Consider the following 19,549-nt stretch of genomic DNA (forward strand, 5'->3'; position numbering starts at 1 on the left):
TCCTAACAACCGAAAGCTGGAATTATCATGCTTGACATTCATTGTCTTCACCAGACACAACTCAGTCTTAGATAACCTAGCGTAACTCAGGACAAATCGTTTGATGTAGTAGGAAATCGGGATCTGAGAATTGATGAGGCTCGAAAAATATAACATAAAGATCATAACATTTACTAATAAGGTCGTTGGCGTTCTTTTTTCCTAAACGGAGCTAAATGAATGGTCTATATTTATATCTACTTTTCTCAATATGTCCAAGTGACATGGGACATTGCAGGTTGAAAATACAAAATTGATCTTATTGGAGTATCAGTCTTTAGTTCATTACTTATAACTTGGAGTTACGATATAAACAAGGCACAGATTTCAAGTAGATGACAAGGTGTTAGGTCAAATAGTCGTCGTTTAAGAATTTATATAGCTGGAACAAGTTTTCTACTATTTATCATAGCTACCTGCGTCGAACTGCATTTTGACTGACGTAAAAAAATTGAAGAGAGATTTATAGTACTTAAACAGACCGTATGCAACCAGATTTCAAGTTGCACAACAATTTCGGATCATAAATAATAACTTAGCCTAATGTATAAACTATTCATATACAACTAACGTGATCCAACAAATAAAAAGCATAATGGTAAACATTCACCACGAAAGAAATAAATTACAACATTAATGCACATATTACATATCATGTTATCTCTCTCTCTCTACAGTTAGGAATAAATTTAAAAATAACATGTAACGTTATGATATACACAGAAAAAATTTACAAGTAAACAAACAATGAAACCGATTAAGAAAGAGTAATTCCGAATACAACTGTGTTATTACAGGAAGAAAAAGCGAACTAACTTTAGGGAACAAAATAAAATGTCACAGTAACATTCTCCATACACAATCACGGATATATATATATATATATATAAATTTTTTCTTCAATAATCAGAAAAAAGTTATATTATTAAGTATCACTGATTAAGAAAGCTTGGTACTGGATGTGTATTACATTACTAGTCAACAATCTTACAGTCTATATCAGTTTCTGAAGATTCAGAGAACGAAGGAGTAAGCGGTGACCATGGTGGTTGTAAATATTTACCTGCCAAGGGAGTACAATGTGAACCAGGCGATTCAACAAAATATTTGGATACCTAGAAAAGAAATAACACAGATCATTTTGTTCAAATAATAAACTGTTGAGGTGATCCAAAAAATTTCTCGCAGAAGACAAGAAAGGTTCAGGAAATAGTAAGAAGCATTTTATCCAATCAGCGTTCACTAGAAGTTTTTCCAGAAACATCACGAAAGTGAAAAGTCACATGCAGAGTTTCTGACTGGCTGATTACTACGCTGCAACTATGTTTAGTAGCATTCCAGAATTTTGAGGAAAACCCAAGAACTTCTAAAATACTATAAAACCCTATATTCTCTGTACATAAATCAACCTTCGCATATTTTGCGCCTTTTCTCTCGTGTTTAAGTCGCTATGTAGTTCTAGCTTGGAGGTTACGAGGATAGCTTAGGAACCGAGAATAGCGTTCAATTAGCAAGACTTATCAGAAACAAAACTGATTGAATAAATCTTTGAAAACGGCATACATTTTTTATAAACAGCTTCATAAGTGGCTTTCGTCCGCATGAATGATAAATTTAGTCATCTCTTTAGAAATATATCCGAATAGATTTAAACGGGTATTTACACCTTTTACGTTAAACCATGGACATTAGATAACTTGAGTGTTTCTATAAATGTAATTATCATCATACTTTCCATTTACTAACTTTCAGAATGAATTCATGCAAAGCAGATTTCTTTACAAAAATCATTCTTGTTTGATGAACTGTGCTTGTGAAAACACACTATGCATAACAATCGATTGTCACTATAATTAATCAGATGTCTGACCAAGTGAATTCAAGTCTTCTTCACATACATGATATGTAAGTGATGATTAAATGAATATGATCAGAATGATGAAATCTAAGAACAATCAAAAGAAGTTAGCAGTCGAATTCAATTCCAAATACTCAACTTCGAATTATACACAATACGTGAAACTTATTGTTACATTGTAAAAGAGAAAGAATTTGCAACCGGACTAAAAATAAACCTTTTGACTTGATATTTAAGATATGACTCCTTAAGGAAATATTATAAAAATTGTTTTTTTTAAAGAGATATTCATCGATTCCCAAAAAGTAAAAATAATATTGTATCGAAACGGACAAAATAAATGAAAACACTGAAAACTATGTAATGAAGACATCCAACGTTCAATTGTTAACTGATAAGTTCAGAAACTGTATCCATTCGCCCCCTGATGCCTTGGTACAACCAAGGGTGAAGAGAGTCGGTTCTCCCTCTCAAAATGCTCTCACATGGACACGCATATACAGTCACTGTAACGGAAGTCCTACTCACTGCCTTCTTGCGGTAAGGGTGTTTTTTACGAAATTGACAACACGAAAAGTTCACAGTGTGAAAATAAATGATTGAATAAATTATGTGTATGTATGTACAAGATTGAGTTATTAATAGTTTAAATCCGCTGTTAATTTGTTTTCATATAAAGGGAAAATAAAAGTGCAAGATCTCTAAAGAAAGAGTAACAGAGTATTGTCTATGAGATCAACTGTCATGATTGAAATGCAGCGTATATGGGCGAAGTCTCAAGATAATTGAGTCTGAGGTTGAAGGACACAAACAATGTTTGAAAGATGTTTCCAAATCCTTTATTTTTCCTTCATATAAAAACAAATTTAACACCGAATTTTAGCTATTCATAAGTCGATCTTACACATACATACACACACAATTCATTCACTCGTGAACTTTTCACATGATTCGCATTTAACCGGCTCATGTTATCCTATTTACTAAAGTCAGCATCTAAATATGACTGGATAAGCACAGTATAAATTTGACTGTTAAACGCTATATATTTCTTTGATGCTTTTGATTACGATTATTATACTTAAGTGCAGACTAGTTTGCTGGACAAAACGTTGGATTTATTTAAATTTCAATCGCTGAGATTATTTCAAATGAAATTTTCACATATAATGATTTCTCTATACTCGGCGCCCAATTTCTGTCAAATTATTCGTTCTAATATTGACGAATATTCGTATAAACCAACAACTTCTGTTTGGGACCCCAGGGAGTATTCCAAACCTCACATAAATCAAATGATAAAGCGCGGCACATGTATATTCGGTGCATCATTGTACCAATTTTCATGTCTTTAAATAAAAACAAAGTATCCATTTACTTGGGCATTATCATTAGCTATTAAAAAATAAGCATAGCTCAAATTCGAGTGTATGGACTTGTACTTGATAAATATAGTGCATTAAATTACCAACTATATTATAATTATCATACTTACTAAATAAAAAAGTATATTTCTCTGAACATCAGATTCAGTAATTTCTTTACCAAGTTTTGACGGGTATAAAGGCATTGATTCGATTTGTTTTTCAAGTGCTTCAACCTTTAAAAAATTTGCGACTAGTTCCCCATATTCCTCTGGATTATAATCAAGCTCATTAAATGTATTTCCTGATGAGAAACATGTATATAAGTAAACAAAACAAGTAAACAATCAAAGATTATAAGAAATAATGGCTATGACAATAGGTTAATAATAATTAATTAAATCTGGTTAGTGGAAAAAGTACCCTTAAAAATGAGAAGTAATTTCTATGATTAAAAAGAATTCCAATGGCTGATCGAATGGAAAATTATTTTATCTTCTGGAGCATATTCACGTCAATATAAGATGAAAATGGAGAAAAAAGATCACCAGAATCTTCGTAATTTTAACCATGACCACAAGTGAAATAGCCTTATGTACAATTGACAGGCTTTTTGGGACTTCTTACGATGATAAATATCACAAGAATGAATAATCAATTTAGACTCTATACTTGTCACTGTTTATTTACTTTATATAGTGCAATGAATATTAATGCCGAAATGTCTATAAACTGACGACTTTAAAAAATGTACAATACATAGTTTTGTATGAATCTTTTATAGAAAAAGAAATACTTTTTGAATAAGATAAAATACGAATATCATAACTGTTTGCAAACTGAATTCTAATGTGTAGGAACCATAGAAAAACAATATATGTGATTATTATTATTATTATTATTCCTAATGGCTTTATTCAATATTATAATCTGGTACAATATAGAATTCTCAGCATGAGTTATTTCAACAAGTTTTTTACCAAAAAAAAAATCATAGAAGATAAGCTAATTAATGCATAAGGAGAGTGAAAAAGCATGGATAAGGTAAGTATAAAAATAAGAAGTCGGTTAACGGTTTCCTTAGAAAAAGTATAATTTGGCAAAAAATATCATTACGTGACCACCGAAACGCTTGTTCTATTGGTTAATAATTGGGAACACGATATTGCAAATGATACCAGTACGGAATGAAAGAGAAATATTTTACAGATCACACCGACTAGTCATTACATACAATTTACATAAATATACGTTCACCTTCTATCTGAGAGTTCAAGGTTGATTTGATAACTTTAGTTTGATTTCATAGTATGACAAGACACCAGCTAATTTACAATTCGCTTGGTCTAGCCCACATCAAGCAATAATCTTAGTACATTAGATATTATTAAAGAAGTGTAATTATATATATATATCGCTTACTTTGTTCTTCAGCGCTAAGTGATAAATATGCATTGAGGATGGATTCATTTTCTACAGTCATTAGGTACGGAAATCTATAACGAACAAAATACCCCATATATATTTCCATGAAATTACATAAACTACTACTGTAAGGTAACAACTGATAATAATTAATAATTACATAATTTTAAAAAACCTCTTTCTACAGTTATTTTTCAAAAAGCACCATAGGAAATAACAACGAAAAGAAAATATTCGTTTGGTCAAGTAATTGTATGCATACGGTAAACAAACTGATAAAATAGATAGCAATTGAATAGTTGAATTCATGAGTCAATCAAAGCGCTGGGTGGTCGTTTCGTCTTAGTATAGGACTTCCCAGCAGTGCGCATCCACGGTCCCGCTCCAGGTTTCCCATGGTGGTCTAGCTTTAATTGACTCATAAATCTATTAAATAACTACAATCTCCATAAAATCCCTTTTAAATAGGAAGTGCTAAAAAAACTAATTATTAAATTGGTCATGACACTGGTGTAAATAATATTAGTTGAAGATGATATGAGAAAACTTAATTACTTGGATAGCTATATAAGAAAAGGTCAAAATTTCGTTGAATAATGTTAAGATAATAAAACTTCCTACAATAACCATGTAAGTTGGAAGTGAAAATTTGTCTAAAATGAATAATAGAAGTGTTATTATGTTTAAATAATAATTAAGGAATGTTTGTAAAGGTTATAGGTATTGTCTAGCTGTTCACGATAAGACTTAAAGGAATGTCCATACATGAAACATCAGGTTGTCGATGATACTTCATGCAAGATTGAAAATTCCCATTTTTATACATAGTAGCAGTAATATTTTTAGTTTCTTATCGGAAAATTAACATCGTCAGCGTGACCGTGTTTAATATCAATGGCCTCTTCCAGCGAGACATTCGTAAAAAAAAGCCATACATCACAGCTGAGTCCTCACTGGTCGAAAGCATAATTTAATTACATCGCTCGGTACACAAATTGATATCCCTTATTGATTTCACAAATAACATTGATATTATCTTCTAGGATTATAAAGTAAAATTTAAAATACATAGTGTAAGTTCAATAACACAGAAATATTGCTTTCCATTCTAAGTAATTCTTCAAAGCGAAATATACTGAATCACACAAATTCGTTACTTTTTTGTGATTCAATCAGTGGCGAGGAACATATATAGCGACCATAATTCCTAATTAGCAAGAGAAATACATACCTTTTCTCATTTTTCATGTTCCTATATAAGTTTATGGACAGTAGAAATGTTCAGTCATATTGAAAGATACAGAGCTCGAATAACACCTGATAAACAAAGCTTACTGCAAATCAGCATTTGGTCTCACTATGAAGATCAATTAAAACTTGATCAAAACTGACTTGGTCATTTTTTTTTAAGTCAAGAAAAGTTACTCGGAAGCCAATGATCATGTACCTAATCAATCAAACTAGAAAAACCGTATTTTGCTTTAACAGTATAAAAATTATAAGCTTTTTTCAACATACCGATGCTTCAATAAACCAATCAGTAAATGATTGCCTCTGTTAGTTGCACGTGAATGATCGTCCCTGTTATAAAGTGAAAACAAAACAAGTAGAAAGAGACATTGAGGAATTGTCAATTAAAATATTTCCTAAAATACTTAGCATATATATAGGATTCAAATCAGTCTATAAGTATTATAGCAGTTAATATGCTTCAATAGTTAGAAATAGTGAACTCCTTTTTATTCTACCAGATATTTATTTCAACATTTGTATTGATGATACTAAATTTATTTTGCTTATTTACGATACATTCATATTCACACAGACAAACATAAATACGTGCTAAAAATTATTTATAACTACTGAATCGATTGACAATAACTTAGTTCCACAGTAAAATTGGATAGCATTCAACAAGAAAACTTGAACCCTTACAAATACAATTAACTCGCGTAATCAGAAAAAAATAATGGTTGAAAACAGACTAAATTAAAAAGTTCAGGAAGAGGATACCGGAAGTGTTACATTCTCTGACACAGACGACCAAACTGTGAAGAAATCATGATCACATACGTGTTATTGAGGCCAGCACTGATGACGCTGTGTAGAAAGACAAATACATCTTCATTATTAGGCTGTCTAACTCAAAGAACACCAGCCAAAAGCTTGTTAGGTATGTCTACTAAACAATAATGGTAGGAGGAGAATTTCAAATTTTTGAAGAATCAATTCATATATTTGAAATTTGTTTAATCAAGGCACACAGTGATCAATTACATTGACACTTCGGTAAACAGGTCATATACTAGAAATTAGAGGTATTGAATATGCTAAACTGATGAAAGGATTTTATTTCATTATTCGATTAATATTTGGCAGGAAACATGGTATATGATGAGCTGAAGGATACAAATAATTTTAGATGAAATTGATTTTCACCATAAAACTGGTCAAAATAGTAGAAGCATAACTGATGACAAAAAGGGAATTAAAGAACAAGATCTTATATTGCTTATAGATATTCATGAGGTACCTATGCAAGGCTCAACACTTCCGTCTAACCATGACGTTTTCTGGAATCAACATGTAATAAATGCAAAGCTTCGGTATACTTACAATAACCAAGCTCGATTTCATTTAGTCAAAAAGGTGTGCATTTCTGTTTGTAAGGAACACAATGGAGAAGAATAACCATTGGCTACCATTCCGAACTAATTTTGATATCAGCTTAATTCACTAAGACGTATCACTCTTAAGACACTCATTCAGAGAGTTATAAAGCACCAAAGTACGCTTAATTGATATAAATTCATATATACCTTGGCGCCAAGTACAGGCGCGTTAAGAGTTGTGAAGTTTATAGTTCAGTTTAACAGGCTGTACATGGAATATTATAGAAGCCGATGGCGAGACGTTTTAATTGTCTTCAGACTCAATATTTAGTTGAGATGCGAAAAAAGACAATAAAAATACCTTTAAAGTGTCCTACAGGAATTCTATGTGGGATGCGTTTAACATTTATGTTGTAACAAGTTTGGGTGTTAATCAAATTTATCAGAAATGTTAAACGACTGAGTATTATTTGAAAATTTAAACAAAGCTATTGATAATTTGATAAAGTTATTAATATTAAATAGCGAAACATCAGTAAAAACAATTTTATTTCGCTTTTCATCCACTGGAAACCACAAACTTTCAATAATAGTGGAAATCACTGTCGCTTACCCAGTGCTGATAACTTCATCATCACTGCGGCGAATAATAAGCACCGGACCATCGTAACTTGATTCAACATACAAGATAGAATGAATATAAAATCATCATCAGAGGGACTTCGATAATCATAGAAAAAGTAGTGATTTTCCACAAATATTATAAATTCGTCTTCAAAATATGTGGTATATCCATTATCTTCAACACGTTATTATGGCTCCCAAATAATACTTCTGACCAGTTATCTTGTTTAATGGAATCCGTTGGATTATAAATTAAATTTGTGTTTCCCGCTTGGAATCCGGGTTCCAGAGAAGTTCAGTCTGCTAACAACATAACTTGAGGCGTTTGAATTATCAGTTTTCACAACCTCATCAACCGATACATCAACCAGTGCTAAGTAATCCACCCAATGCCTAACCTAAACATTGCTCACTCTGTCATTCTACAAAACTCGAGCAACGCATCGAAGACAGCTATGATCAAAAACCTGTAACCAACTCATGTCATTTGTTCTCAAAAACTATGTTTCACACCTGTAAACAAGTACAGAACGGATTGATGAGCATTATACAGGCCCTTTGGCTGGCAGATGGACATTTTGCCCACTAAGGTAGCAGTTGTTGCTATGTAAAATAAAAAACCGTAAATGTTTTTGTGACATTACGTTGCAACCATCAAACACTAAAAACAGTGGGAAGAAAGAACTAAACGACAGTTGTGAAAGCAAACAATTTGCTACTAGTATAAGTTACGAACTAAATCACTCAATTTCTGTAACTATTAGGTTTTGTTTTATCTGGGACTTTCAAATTATCGGAAGCATTGAAACCCAAATATTACCCAGTACCGATTAAATAGTTCGCTTTTAGTAAATATGGATCCCTTTCACTCCACTATTATCCTAAACCATTATACGAAGTCAAGGAAGGGAATCAACAAGTAAAAGAAAACCATATTGCAATATCCCCGGTTAGTTAATACAATGAAAAAGCATTCACTTCAAGATTCACCAACGTTCGTATTGAATACAATCAGATATTCTAACGTGTCGTCTATGTATCTTGCGTATAGATTGAATCGGTTGATGATCAAACTAAGTTGGTTGTCTTCCAGCCCTGACATAAAACAGTCTACTCAGATTGGGGCATGGGAGAATTTAAAGGTAACCAAACTTCAGGTGTAATTAAAAATCGATCAACGTAAAAGATAAAATGAACGTTCTATGCAGCAAAGCTGTAACGTTCACTGGTAAGAACCTGTTTTCGAATAACATTAGGGTCACGTCGATTTTTTTTAATAAATTTTTTTGTCCCCCTTAATCAAAAAATTTTCATCCCATTTTCCAATATTTTTCAATCCGTTTCGTCCAATGAAATTTCTAGTTGTAGATGCGTTATAATTGGTTATGTAATTCTTGAAATTCGTATAAAAGCTCTGTACTTATCGATATAGATAATTTCCTTCGCAATATGGACGTCAGTAACGTGCAAATTAGAGGCTCTGTTGTTCCTCACGTAGTCACAGAAACGGAAAATGTATTTTTGAATACATTGTATCTGGTAGCGTTTCCATCACTGGAAGCGTTAAAGAGCGCCATTAGAACTTATGAAATAGCAACGTACTGCCATTATGCGGTGAGAGATTCTAATTTCCATGGAGATCGGAAGCCGTATATTAAATTTGTATGTTGGAGAAAGAGCTATAAAACACCAAGCGTTTCTTCGCAGCCGATTAGACGAAGGAGGTAAATTGATTAGTGTTATTATATTGTTCATTGAGGACTTCAATGGACACACAATGTCCGGCCTTCATCTTTTGTAAGTTTCTTGAAGGTTATTGGACTGTTGTTCGTGGGAATGTGCATCACAATCACGAGTGCAATTCCCTGAGGTACGACTGTAACACATGGATGCGCCGATTAACGGGAGCGGAATTGGAATCAGTGAAGCCACTGCTGATATCTGGAACATCAGCATTCAATGTGATACACTACGCTTACCAATCATATGGGAAACGTCTTACAGCTCAAGATGTTTTCAATATGCGTTACAAAGTGTTCTCACAGGCCAACCTTCCTGGTAAGCAATGTGCATATTTATACTATTAACTGTAGGTGATTACGGTAAGTTGAAAAATCACATCACGTCACTTGGTGGCCTTTGTGATTATCAATTGGATGCAGATCATAGTCTGTTGTACTTCTTCTTCGCTACAGCAGACCAGATCAATCTGTGTAACAGGTTTTTAGATGTTGTTGGTTTTGATGGGACATACAAAACCAATAATGAAAACATGTTTCTTTATCACGTGGTGGCTTTGGACATGAATTTCATGGCAATACCTGTTTGTATTGCATTTGTAAGTCGCGAAACATCGACTTTGCTGTCCAGTTTCCTCTCGTTCTTCCGCCAAATGAGTAACAATAGAGAGGTTATCGGTATTGTTACCGACGATTCACCTGCTATAGCTGCTGCCATAACGCAGGTGTATCCCAATTCACACCACCTTTTGTGCCGCGTGCACCTTCTTCGAAATGTCATCAAGAGGGTAAGCTTTCCTTTCTTTACAAATAACCCATTCATCGTATTCGTAGAGGCTACGATCTGATCTTCTTCAAATGTTCTACCGTCTTATGCTAACAAGAAATGTGGAAAGGTAAATCGAAATATGCTTTACAATGTATTGTAGCTTCCAACGGTATGTGTCATTTATCGAAGCAGCAGACGGGAATTTCTATCAATATTTGAGAGATCAGTTATTGTCCAAAAAGTGGTCGAACGCTTTTAGACCATCTGCAATGCTTCTAGATCAAAGCAATACAAATTTCGTTGAGACGACCCATCGAATTTTAAAGTTGCATAAGCTGAACAGAAAAACACCCGTGTTCAGATCGATATTTAGTGTTTTGCTTCGCACTGGATATTGGATAGAAGCTAGAGTTCAAAAGTACTCCACTGAATGCCGTAGCAGAGCTGTGCTGGGTCGCGAGCCTCAACTACGTCGTCTTCAGGAAACACTTACACCTGCTGCATGTCAACAGAAGTATCACCTGGGTTCAACTGTCCCATGTGCGGCGCTGTCACGGACTCATAGTGGAGTCATTGATCGGGACCTAAGGACCTGTGTAGAGACCGAGTAAAGGCCCTTTTCAGAGCCACCCACAATTTGATTTAAATTTTGTTTGAATTTCTTGTTTCCATTTTAAGGAGGAGTCATGAAACTATCAATAATTCATTTTACATTCATATGATTTGGTTAATAGGTACAGTAGAAAAATGTAGTAAGATCAGTTCACTAGTACAACAAGATAATTTGTATTGGGAAGGTCAAGTGAACATACACCGATCATTCATCACAATTCCATAGTAATGAAGATGTAAAATCACTTTTTCTAGATTAATAATAATAAAGTGATCATCGATCACTTTATAATTTTGTCAACAGCTTTTAAGGTTTTTCAAATTTAAGGTTTCAGTAAACGATTCCGTACAGAAAACGACGTCATATAATGAAGACTTACATGTCTAACAAGTCATTAATAATAATAATAATAATAATAATGATAATAATAATAATAATAATGGAACATACAAAATGTAATAATAATGTTTCTTATGAGATTTATCACTGCATTGCAAAAATTCGATACAGTGATAAATATCATTTAGACGTCTGATAAATAAATGTACAGTTTAACTTAACAGATTGAAAATACGATATTCTAAATACATAATAAGTTATTTTATAGAATTGAGATCATGAGTCAATTGAAGCTAGACCATCGTGGCAAACCTGGAAGCACTGGACGGCCGTCTCGTCATATTATGGGACTCCTCAGCAGTGCGCATCCACGATCCCGCACTCGCGAGATTCAAACCGAGGACCTACCAGTTTCGAGCCAGAGCCCTTAACCGATAGACCACTGCTCTTGTGGAACAAAGTACATAGGTTGTAGCCAGAACTTGCTTTCAACTTGGATACGAGAACATGTCCCAGTTTGTGTCTGCAAGGATGAGAGGAAAGCAGTTAGAAGTTCCATTCTTGAATATCTAAGTGACTCTAATTACTCTGCTGATCCACCCGTTGATTTTAAGATTGTTTATACAATTCGTCCAAATCTGTCTAGATTTCTTCGTATCCAACTCCTTAAAAATAACATCCATGAGTTAAAGCCAGAACTGTGCGTACAGTATGTCTTATCGTTATTGTTACTTCGCCTTTAAACTATTATTATTATTTCATTTCGTATTCGCAAATATCCTCCTCCCTCTGTAATTATGTCACATATCCTCATGATATTATTCGTAATTGTTGTAATTATTGTTAAAAAAACATTTTAATCATCTTACTTCATTCACATTATAATCCGTTGCTAAATTATTAATTTTACGATGCTTTCTATTTGCACACATACAATCTTTTATTACTATTATTTATATTGCGTAATCTGATATTACAATCTTCCTATTGCGTCATCATGTCTATTCCTTGTTCACATGTCCTCACAGAACTAATATATACGATTGTACAACTTGATAATACATTCATTGAAAACAGATCCTTCCGTGGAACTTCGTGTTTTCAATATCAGACTGGAAAACACCATTAGCAAACAAGTCACTAAATAAAAACCTATTATTCAGCAATCATATTTGTGATATCCTAAATATAATCGTGCACACAAATAGAGACTCAATAAATTGCTTCTTCATTCCACTACGAACCAGTCTCGAAAAAAGAGTGGAGACAAAATAAAAGAATTATGAAATAAGAACAATGATTTGGTGTTAAAGCACTTGATCTTCAACCATAGATTCTTAACAAAACATAGCACTGAGCCTACTTCAGTCAAGGGGATTCGAAATTACATGAGATAACTTCTATGAAATGTGTGCTTAGAATCGAAACATTCGGTTGGTAGATGCACCACCACAAAAAACAAATAATAACTTACTTAATCACATGGGATAAATTGTTTAAATCCAGATACATTTTAACAACAGATTCCAAAACCGGATCTGAAAAAAAAGAAATTTGATGACAGCGAGGAAGTGTAAAAAACGCTCAAGCCAGTCAACAAATGATCGAGCCAAAAAATGCATCATCACTACGAGTATTCTTTGAAATGACAACCCATTACCAATGCGCGTTCGACGAACAGATGAAGATAAGTTCTAAAGTGAATTACTTTTGGAAGCCCTTCCCGATACTATAGAGAAGACAGAAAAGTTAACAATCTATTGAGGACTCAGGCCACAGAGAAAATTCTCCTGACTATAAAGACAAACTGACAGTAAAATACGTTCATTGAAACCTCAGCATCTGAACCCATGGAAATCTAGGAACGATTAGATTTCAAAGATAAAGCGATAGAAAATTCACTATTTTCTAAGAACTCGATCTGAATCAACCTAAAGAAGTTTCTTAAGTTACCATTCTGAATTTTTAAAGTGTGAGTGTAGTTGGATTTGATGGCCTGAAACTCCAATTCCCAGTGGTTGAGTGGTTGATACGTGGAAAAAATTTATAAGTACCTAAGCTTTTTTCACCGTATCGTTCGGAGTGATAATAAAACTCGTTTTTTTGTCTTCTTAATTGTAGAGGAGCCTAGTCAAGATGGATGCATTTGAAGTTCAACTGAAGATTATTTTAAACTTTGCACTCACTATTTCGCTGTCATAGGGACGAAGTTTCATAGTTATTTTATATACCTAAAACGTGTTAACAGTACGAACCAATGAAGCTTTACAAAATCAAACTTAGGCTCATTCAATTACTTGCTTCGCTGAATCACAAACATTGCCATTCTGACTCAACTTACTAATTCAAAGGGCAGAATATTTATTTGGTAGTGGAGGACCCTCTAGTTTGAACTACGACAGACGCGTAATCGTCAAGCCGTTTTTGACTAACATTGGTAAAGCTAAAAAGTGACAGAACAGTAAGATTTTCTAGACAGTACAATTGTACCAGGCTAGTATATGGTAATTCTAGAGTAACCTACATCATCTGTTTAAATGACTTAGAAACATAAATAAACAATATAATGTATACAAAGGAGTATTTCGTATCGCAAAGAAAATTAAGAATATACGTTTATTAACGGGATCATGATAAGTCATTATTTATCACATTGTAGTACACATAATGAACCCATTAACGTATGACTTTCCTCGATATCATGTATATGGTTATAAGGAAGTTTAAGACTAGAGATTATTTTTATCATGAAATAAATAATCCAGTATGTATTGACTAGAGCATTGACTTGGTCTGTCACTACGACGAATATACACAGATAAACTTCAAACTACTAATAAGTAACAATAATCGGTAACATTTATTTTTATCCACAGTTGACAGCAAATAAGCGTATGACTTACCAAATATAGAAGGTGCAACTCGTCTTGACAGTTCATCTATATTATCAAAAGTAGCGTCCAAAACCTATTTTTTTAAAATAATTAAAAAAACAGCCAACTTTTTGACTTGATTTTTAGATTTAGATAGGCAATAATGTTATCACTACACAAAACCACTATTAAAATCACCTTTATGCAGATTACTCGACTTACAAAAACTATGTAGCAAGTTCGAGCCCAACTCCATCCAATTTTCTTTGAGTAATTATCTCTTTATTTAAGGCATATTAACAATGAATACATGGTAAATCATGTTGGGACATCGTCCGAGAACTACGATGGAGTCTTCAGGGGGCCTTGAAGGAGCTGGAGAGTTTCCATCCAATCAGAACATGGTGGGACTTTCTAGAATATCAACGTGGCATGCTACTATTAAAAAGTAGCATAACATGCCTCTTTGAGGATTGGTTGGATTATAATCTTGATATAACAAACGCTAATATCTATAAATACCCATGATTTTCTGTACATTTTGGTTCTTATCCAACAAGCACTTCTGCAATCTTCTGTCTTCTGATTTGCGACTGTGGGTGTTCTATACGTTCGAGTGTCGTAGTTGAGTACCGTATTGTGTTGATCAAGTAGCGAACTTAACATATCAGTGGCGAAGGACTAAGTTTTATTTTACTTACGACATACGGAAAGTTATACATAGGTTTGAATACTGGTGCTCATGACATTCATACCCGAAACGATCTGCTTAATGCACAAGCTGAATGAACAAAATATATGGATTTTTAAATTCCTTCGCAAATCATTTTCGTATCAAAATTTTGAGAAGTATCCTCAACTATTATAGTTAGTTTTCTAAAAAACTGAAAGAGAATCTCTAGCGTATAAGCAGTTGAATATGTGCCGAACAGATAATTTGCTTACAAAAAATATAATTTTATGGGTAGTCCGACGTACAACCCATCATGAAGGATGTGATTTTTATTTTTATTATTATTATTTAAACACATAAATATTGGTACAAAAGGGCACCAGATATATATGCGCCACACAAATCTCATTTCATTTTTGTGAGGGCTGTGATACTGCCCGGGTGCCCAAAACGAAGCAGGTGGTTTTTTAGGAGGCCACACCTGGAGTCTTTGACCTAAAGATCTAATCCACAAGGCAGTGGAGTATCGTGAAGAGATGCAGTCCCATGGTAGCCGGTGACCAACGATTGATTCATACGCCATTTGTTCCCTCAGGATACTGGGGCCCATGTGCACGATTGGTTTGGAATGAGGGTTTTCCAACTCCCCTAGGTGAATCTTCCGTGTCCACCAACCCGGTTAAAGTGCCGATCATTCGCTTTTCGTCCTCTCAATTTCGTAAACAACAGCAATGCCACGAGAAGGCAGTGAGTAGGATATGAAATAAACTATGTCTCACGATTTCCTTTGTATTACTGAAGATTCATATATTAGTATCATCAAACAAGTTATCATTAACAGTCATACATATATTGGAAATTTATTTCATGAAAGTGTGAATTTCTTAATAAAATCTTCAGTAACAAAGAGTATAATAGAACACAATGGTGCAACTTATAAAACAGATAAAAGGTCATAGGAAAATAAAAATGAAATTTGATTTTGCATGAAAAAGAAATAATAGGAAAACGTAATATTTTCGCTATAATTGCCTTACTTCAGATCACGTACAAACGTACTAATATGAAATAATTGACAAGATGATAAGCTTGTTTGTTAACATACACGTTTATAAAGACTGCAGTGCATAGAATGTAGATAATACAAGTCAAAAGCATAATTAATGAAGAAACCCGACTAATACATAAAACTGGGAGATGTTTTCAATTATATAGGTATTGTGGCACCCAAGAATATTGTAGTACTCGGATCTGGCAGTACAAGTGATTTTAGAAGAAAGTTCATTATATAAATTTAGAGTGATGAAATGCACAACAGTAACTAAGCTCAAATTCGAATCCTATTACAAACCAGTTTTTAAATTTAGGTCACTGAACAAGTATACATACACACATATCTGTAGGTACATATTCAAATGTACTACAATATAAGGTAAATTTATTCTTAAGAGATGCAAGGTGGACAATCACTGGTAATTTAGAGAATTATAAAAAACAATCATTCGAACAACTTGTAACTACTTCATGATTGACTATTAAAAGTTAGAGTTGAAATAAGATGGAATAGAATTACCAATTTCTGACTGATAAATAGAAATGTAATATAATGTTTTGTACTATAGAAGAAACAATATATATGCACCATGTAACTAGCTTACCAAACCAGCTATATCAGGATAGTTCATTGCTATCCAAGATGCTGTATAACCACCAATCGACCAACCAAGTACGAATATTTGACTAGGTTGAAAACGTAATCGGTGTACAGCAAATAAAAAGCATGCTTCAACAGCATTCTGTTCCTTTTCCGGGAATGGTAAACCCTTTAAAAGATTGGCGAAAATAAATAATCAAAAATATGAAACAAAAATTGTCGGACATAGAGGGGAACATTATATTAAGTTATTTCTAACTTAGAAATAATTCAAAAATGAACAATACTTGAGCGAACAATTGTTTTCAATAACTTCATCATCAGGCTCTACAGTTATAAGTCCATAATTATAATATTTTACAAAGTCCAAAATGAGGCATGTATTAATGAATTTGACAATGTTATATGTTAAAAATGGTAAACGTTTGCATCTGTTACGACATATATATACTTTAAAATTGTGTTATTTGTAAATTAGAAAGGTCATTTAATAAAGGTCAAAGTGATTTGTAATCAAGTGTCTAGTCACAATCGATTTAATAGTAATTTCGAAAAAATGAAAATGCAAAAAATTGTGTGAATAAAGTGCATAGTAGGAGAATTTCATCTTGTCCATAGAGATAATAATGATAAATAGTAATAGTAATAATAATAAGATTGTTGTGTGAATATAATATGTAATAAAAGGGGATGTTATCAAGATAATTACGATAAAAGAATTGGGAATGATGGATGTGAAGATTAAGATAGAGGTGATCAACAAAAAAGGAAGAAAAGAAAAAAAACGGGGGAGGTCTATAATATTTAGTTTAGGAAACCGGTGATCCAGTCGTAGGCCAAGGTAAACATAGTGGCTGGATATACTTTTTTTGGATGCATAAATTTGGTTTTCTAGAGTTGATCCAGATGGCTTCGGCTATGTAAAGTAATCGTAATCTAGCTCTTTGAGGTAGAGTTTTCGAAACTTGATATAAAACAGAGAAGGCTTCTTCTATTTTGATATGATGTTCACTGTCTACCAAGTGAGAAAGGATGGCGCTGTTAATGGATTTAGTGACTCCTTTTCCCAACCATGCTGGTACATGTTCACGAATACGCAAGGATAAAGCCCTCTGAGTACGGCCTATGTAACTAGCTCCACAGGAGCAGTTGAATTGGTATACACACATGGAAGAGCCCATCTTCGGTAACTTATCCTTGATTAATTGTGTGAGTACTGGTTTAGTTGAGAAAGTGACGTGTAGCTTAGCGGCGTAAAACGTCCTTTCAACCGATCTTTTCAGTCGGCGTGTTAGAATATCACTCGCTATGTCACCTTTGAAGTCCAGTTTCAAATACAAGGTTTTTTTACTCACTGTTTCACAATTTCTTCTTATTTTAACAGTACTTTCTACTAGGTATTTCTTAACGAACTTATCCGGGTAGCCATTCCTTCGCAATGTATTTTTCAGTATATCTATTTCACTCTCAACAGTGTCCTCAGAACATAATAGCTTGATTCTGTGACTGAGACATTTAACCAAATTTATTTTATACTGAAGAGGAGTGAAGCTTTGGAAATGGGTATACTGACCCGTCCATGTATTCTTTCTAAATGTATTTCGTTTGATGGAACCATCTCTCCTTCTAGAAAGTAGGACGTCGAGGAAAGCTATACTATTGTCTTTCTCTTCTTCGCTGGTGAATTGAATAGCTGGGTGGACGTTATTGAAAAAGTCTAACATCTCCTGTTTGTCAACCATTTCGTCGCATACGATTAGTGTGTCATCTATGTATCGACAGTAGTAGTCTAGCTCACTTAAGGTGTCTTTTAACGGTCCATTTTCCAGTTTGGCCAGAAAAATGTCAGCAAGGATCGGGCCTAGTGGTGTTCCCATTGCTACTCCATCTACTTGACTCAACTAGAGGTTTTTATCATTAGGTCCTAAGTTTTGTGATAGTCGTAGACATGTGGTTCATCTGAAGACTGATGTCCAGTTTGAAAATTCTATTTACCCAGACACAAGACCTTACACCCACGACAAAAGTAGAACATGAAAGGTTCAAAACCACGCTGGTTGACTGCTGTAACCAATTTAAAAGCAACAAGCATTATACAAATAGTATATTGACTGATAAACATCGTGAAGCTATCCGGAAACTAAAATTGAATGAACACATTCTTATCACTAAACCTGATAAAGGATCTGGCACCGTAATTCTAAACAAAACAGATTACTTAGATAAGATGAATAACCTACTGCGTGATCAAACTAAATTCCAAAAGCTTGGTTCATGTAAAGACCACAATGAAAAGACTGAACGCCAACTAACTGAGGCATTAAAATTTTTAAAACAACATCAATACATCTCTGAGCATACCTATAATGAGCTCAAGCCTTCTGGAACATATACTCCTCGACTCTATGGCCTACCTAAGATTCACAAACCTGAGGTTCCTTTACGCCCAATTCTGGACATGTCAAACTCACCATACCATTCAACAGCAAAATGGTTAGTGAAATTATTGGAACCATTACACCAAGAACTGGTTAACCACAGTGTTAAAGACGTGTTTGAATTTGTGGATTCAATAAAAAATAGGAATATAAATGGTAAAACCATGCTATCACTTTATTTGACCATTTAACTTACGAACTTCAATAGTATTTTTCTCCTTGTACATCCTTTCTTTTACACTCCGTAGTTGTTTTAGTTGTGGAGATGTAAGTCGATCAAAACTTAAAAAGAAGGTTTCGGTAGGACAGCAAATATCAAAACAGAATTTAAGATAACAGTTGATAACATCAATTGTGTTTTCTATTGAGTCATCTGTAAGTACTTCCCAGTTGGTCGTACGAAACATGTCGTTTAAATTTTGTAAATTTTCTTCTGAGTAACTCATGTATATTACTTTTTTGGTATGGTGTATGTGTGTAATCTTTCCATGTTTACCATATACTTTAGGTAGAACACGAATTATACAGT

The 19,549-nt window shown here is 33.7% G+C and overlaps 1 protein-coding gene across 1 annotated transcript; it reads right to left on the minus strand.

The window, feature by feature from the left end:
- Positions 1-568: 568 nt before the first annotated feature.
- Smp_084790 (protein bat5 (S09 family)) lies at positions 569-16,760 on the minus strand (the record flags this gene model as incomplete). Its single annotated transcript, XM_018792347.1, has 8 exons — positions 569-1,154; positions 3,393-3,565; positions 4,684-4,757; positions 6,205-6,267; positions 7,912-7,968; positions 12,857-12,920; positions 14,286-14,349; positions 16,587-16,760. Coding segments are annotated over 8 exons (810 nt in total), but the record flags the coding sequence as incomplete, so codon positions are not given.
- Positions 16,761-19,549: the final 2,789 nt, after the last annotated feature.

This window comes from Schistosoma mansoni, assembly GCF_000237925.1.
Source record: "Schistosoma mansoni, WGS project CABG00000000 data, supercontig 0348, strain Puerto Rico, whole genome shotgun sequence".
In the NCBI taxonomy this organism is placed as follows: domain Eukaryota; kingdom Metazoa; phylum Platyhelminthes; class Trematoda; order Strigeidida; family Schistosomatidae; genus Schistosoma; species Schistosoma mansoni.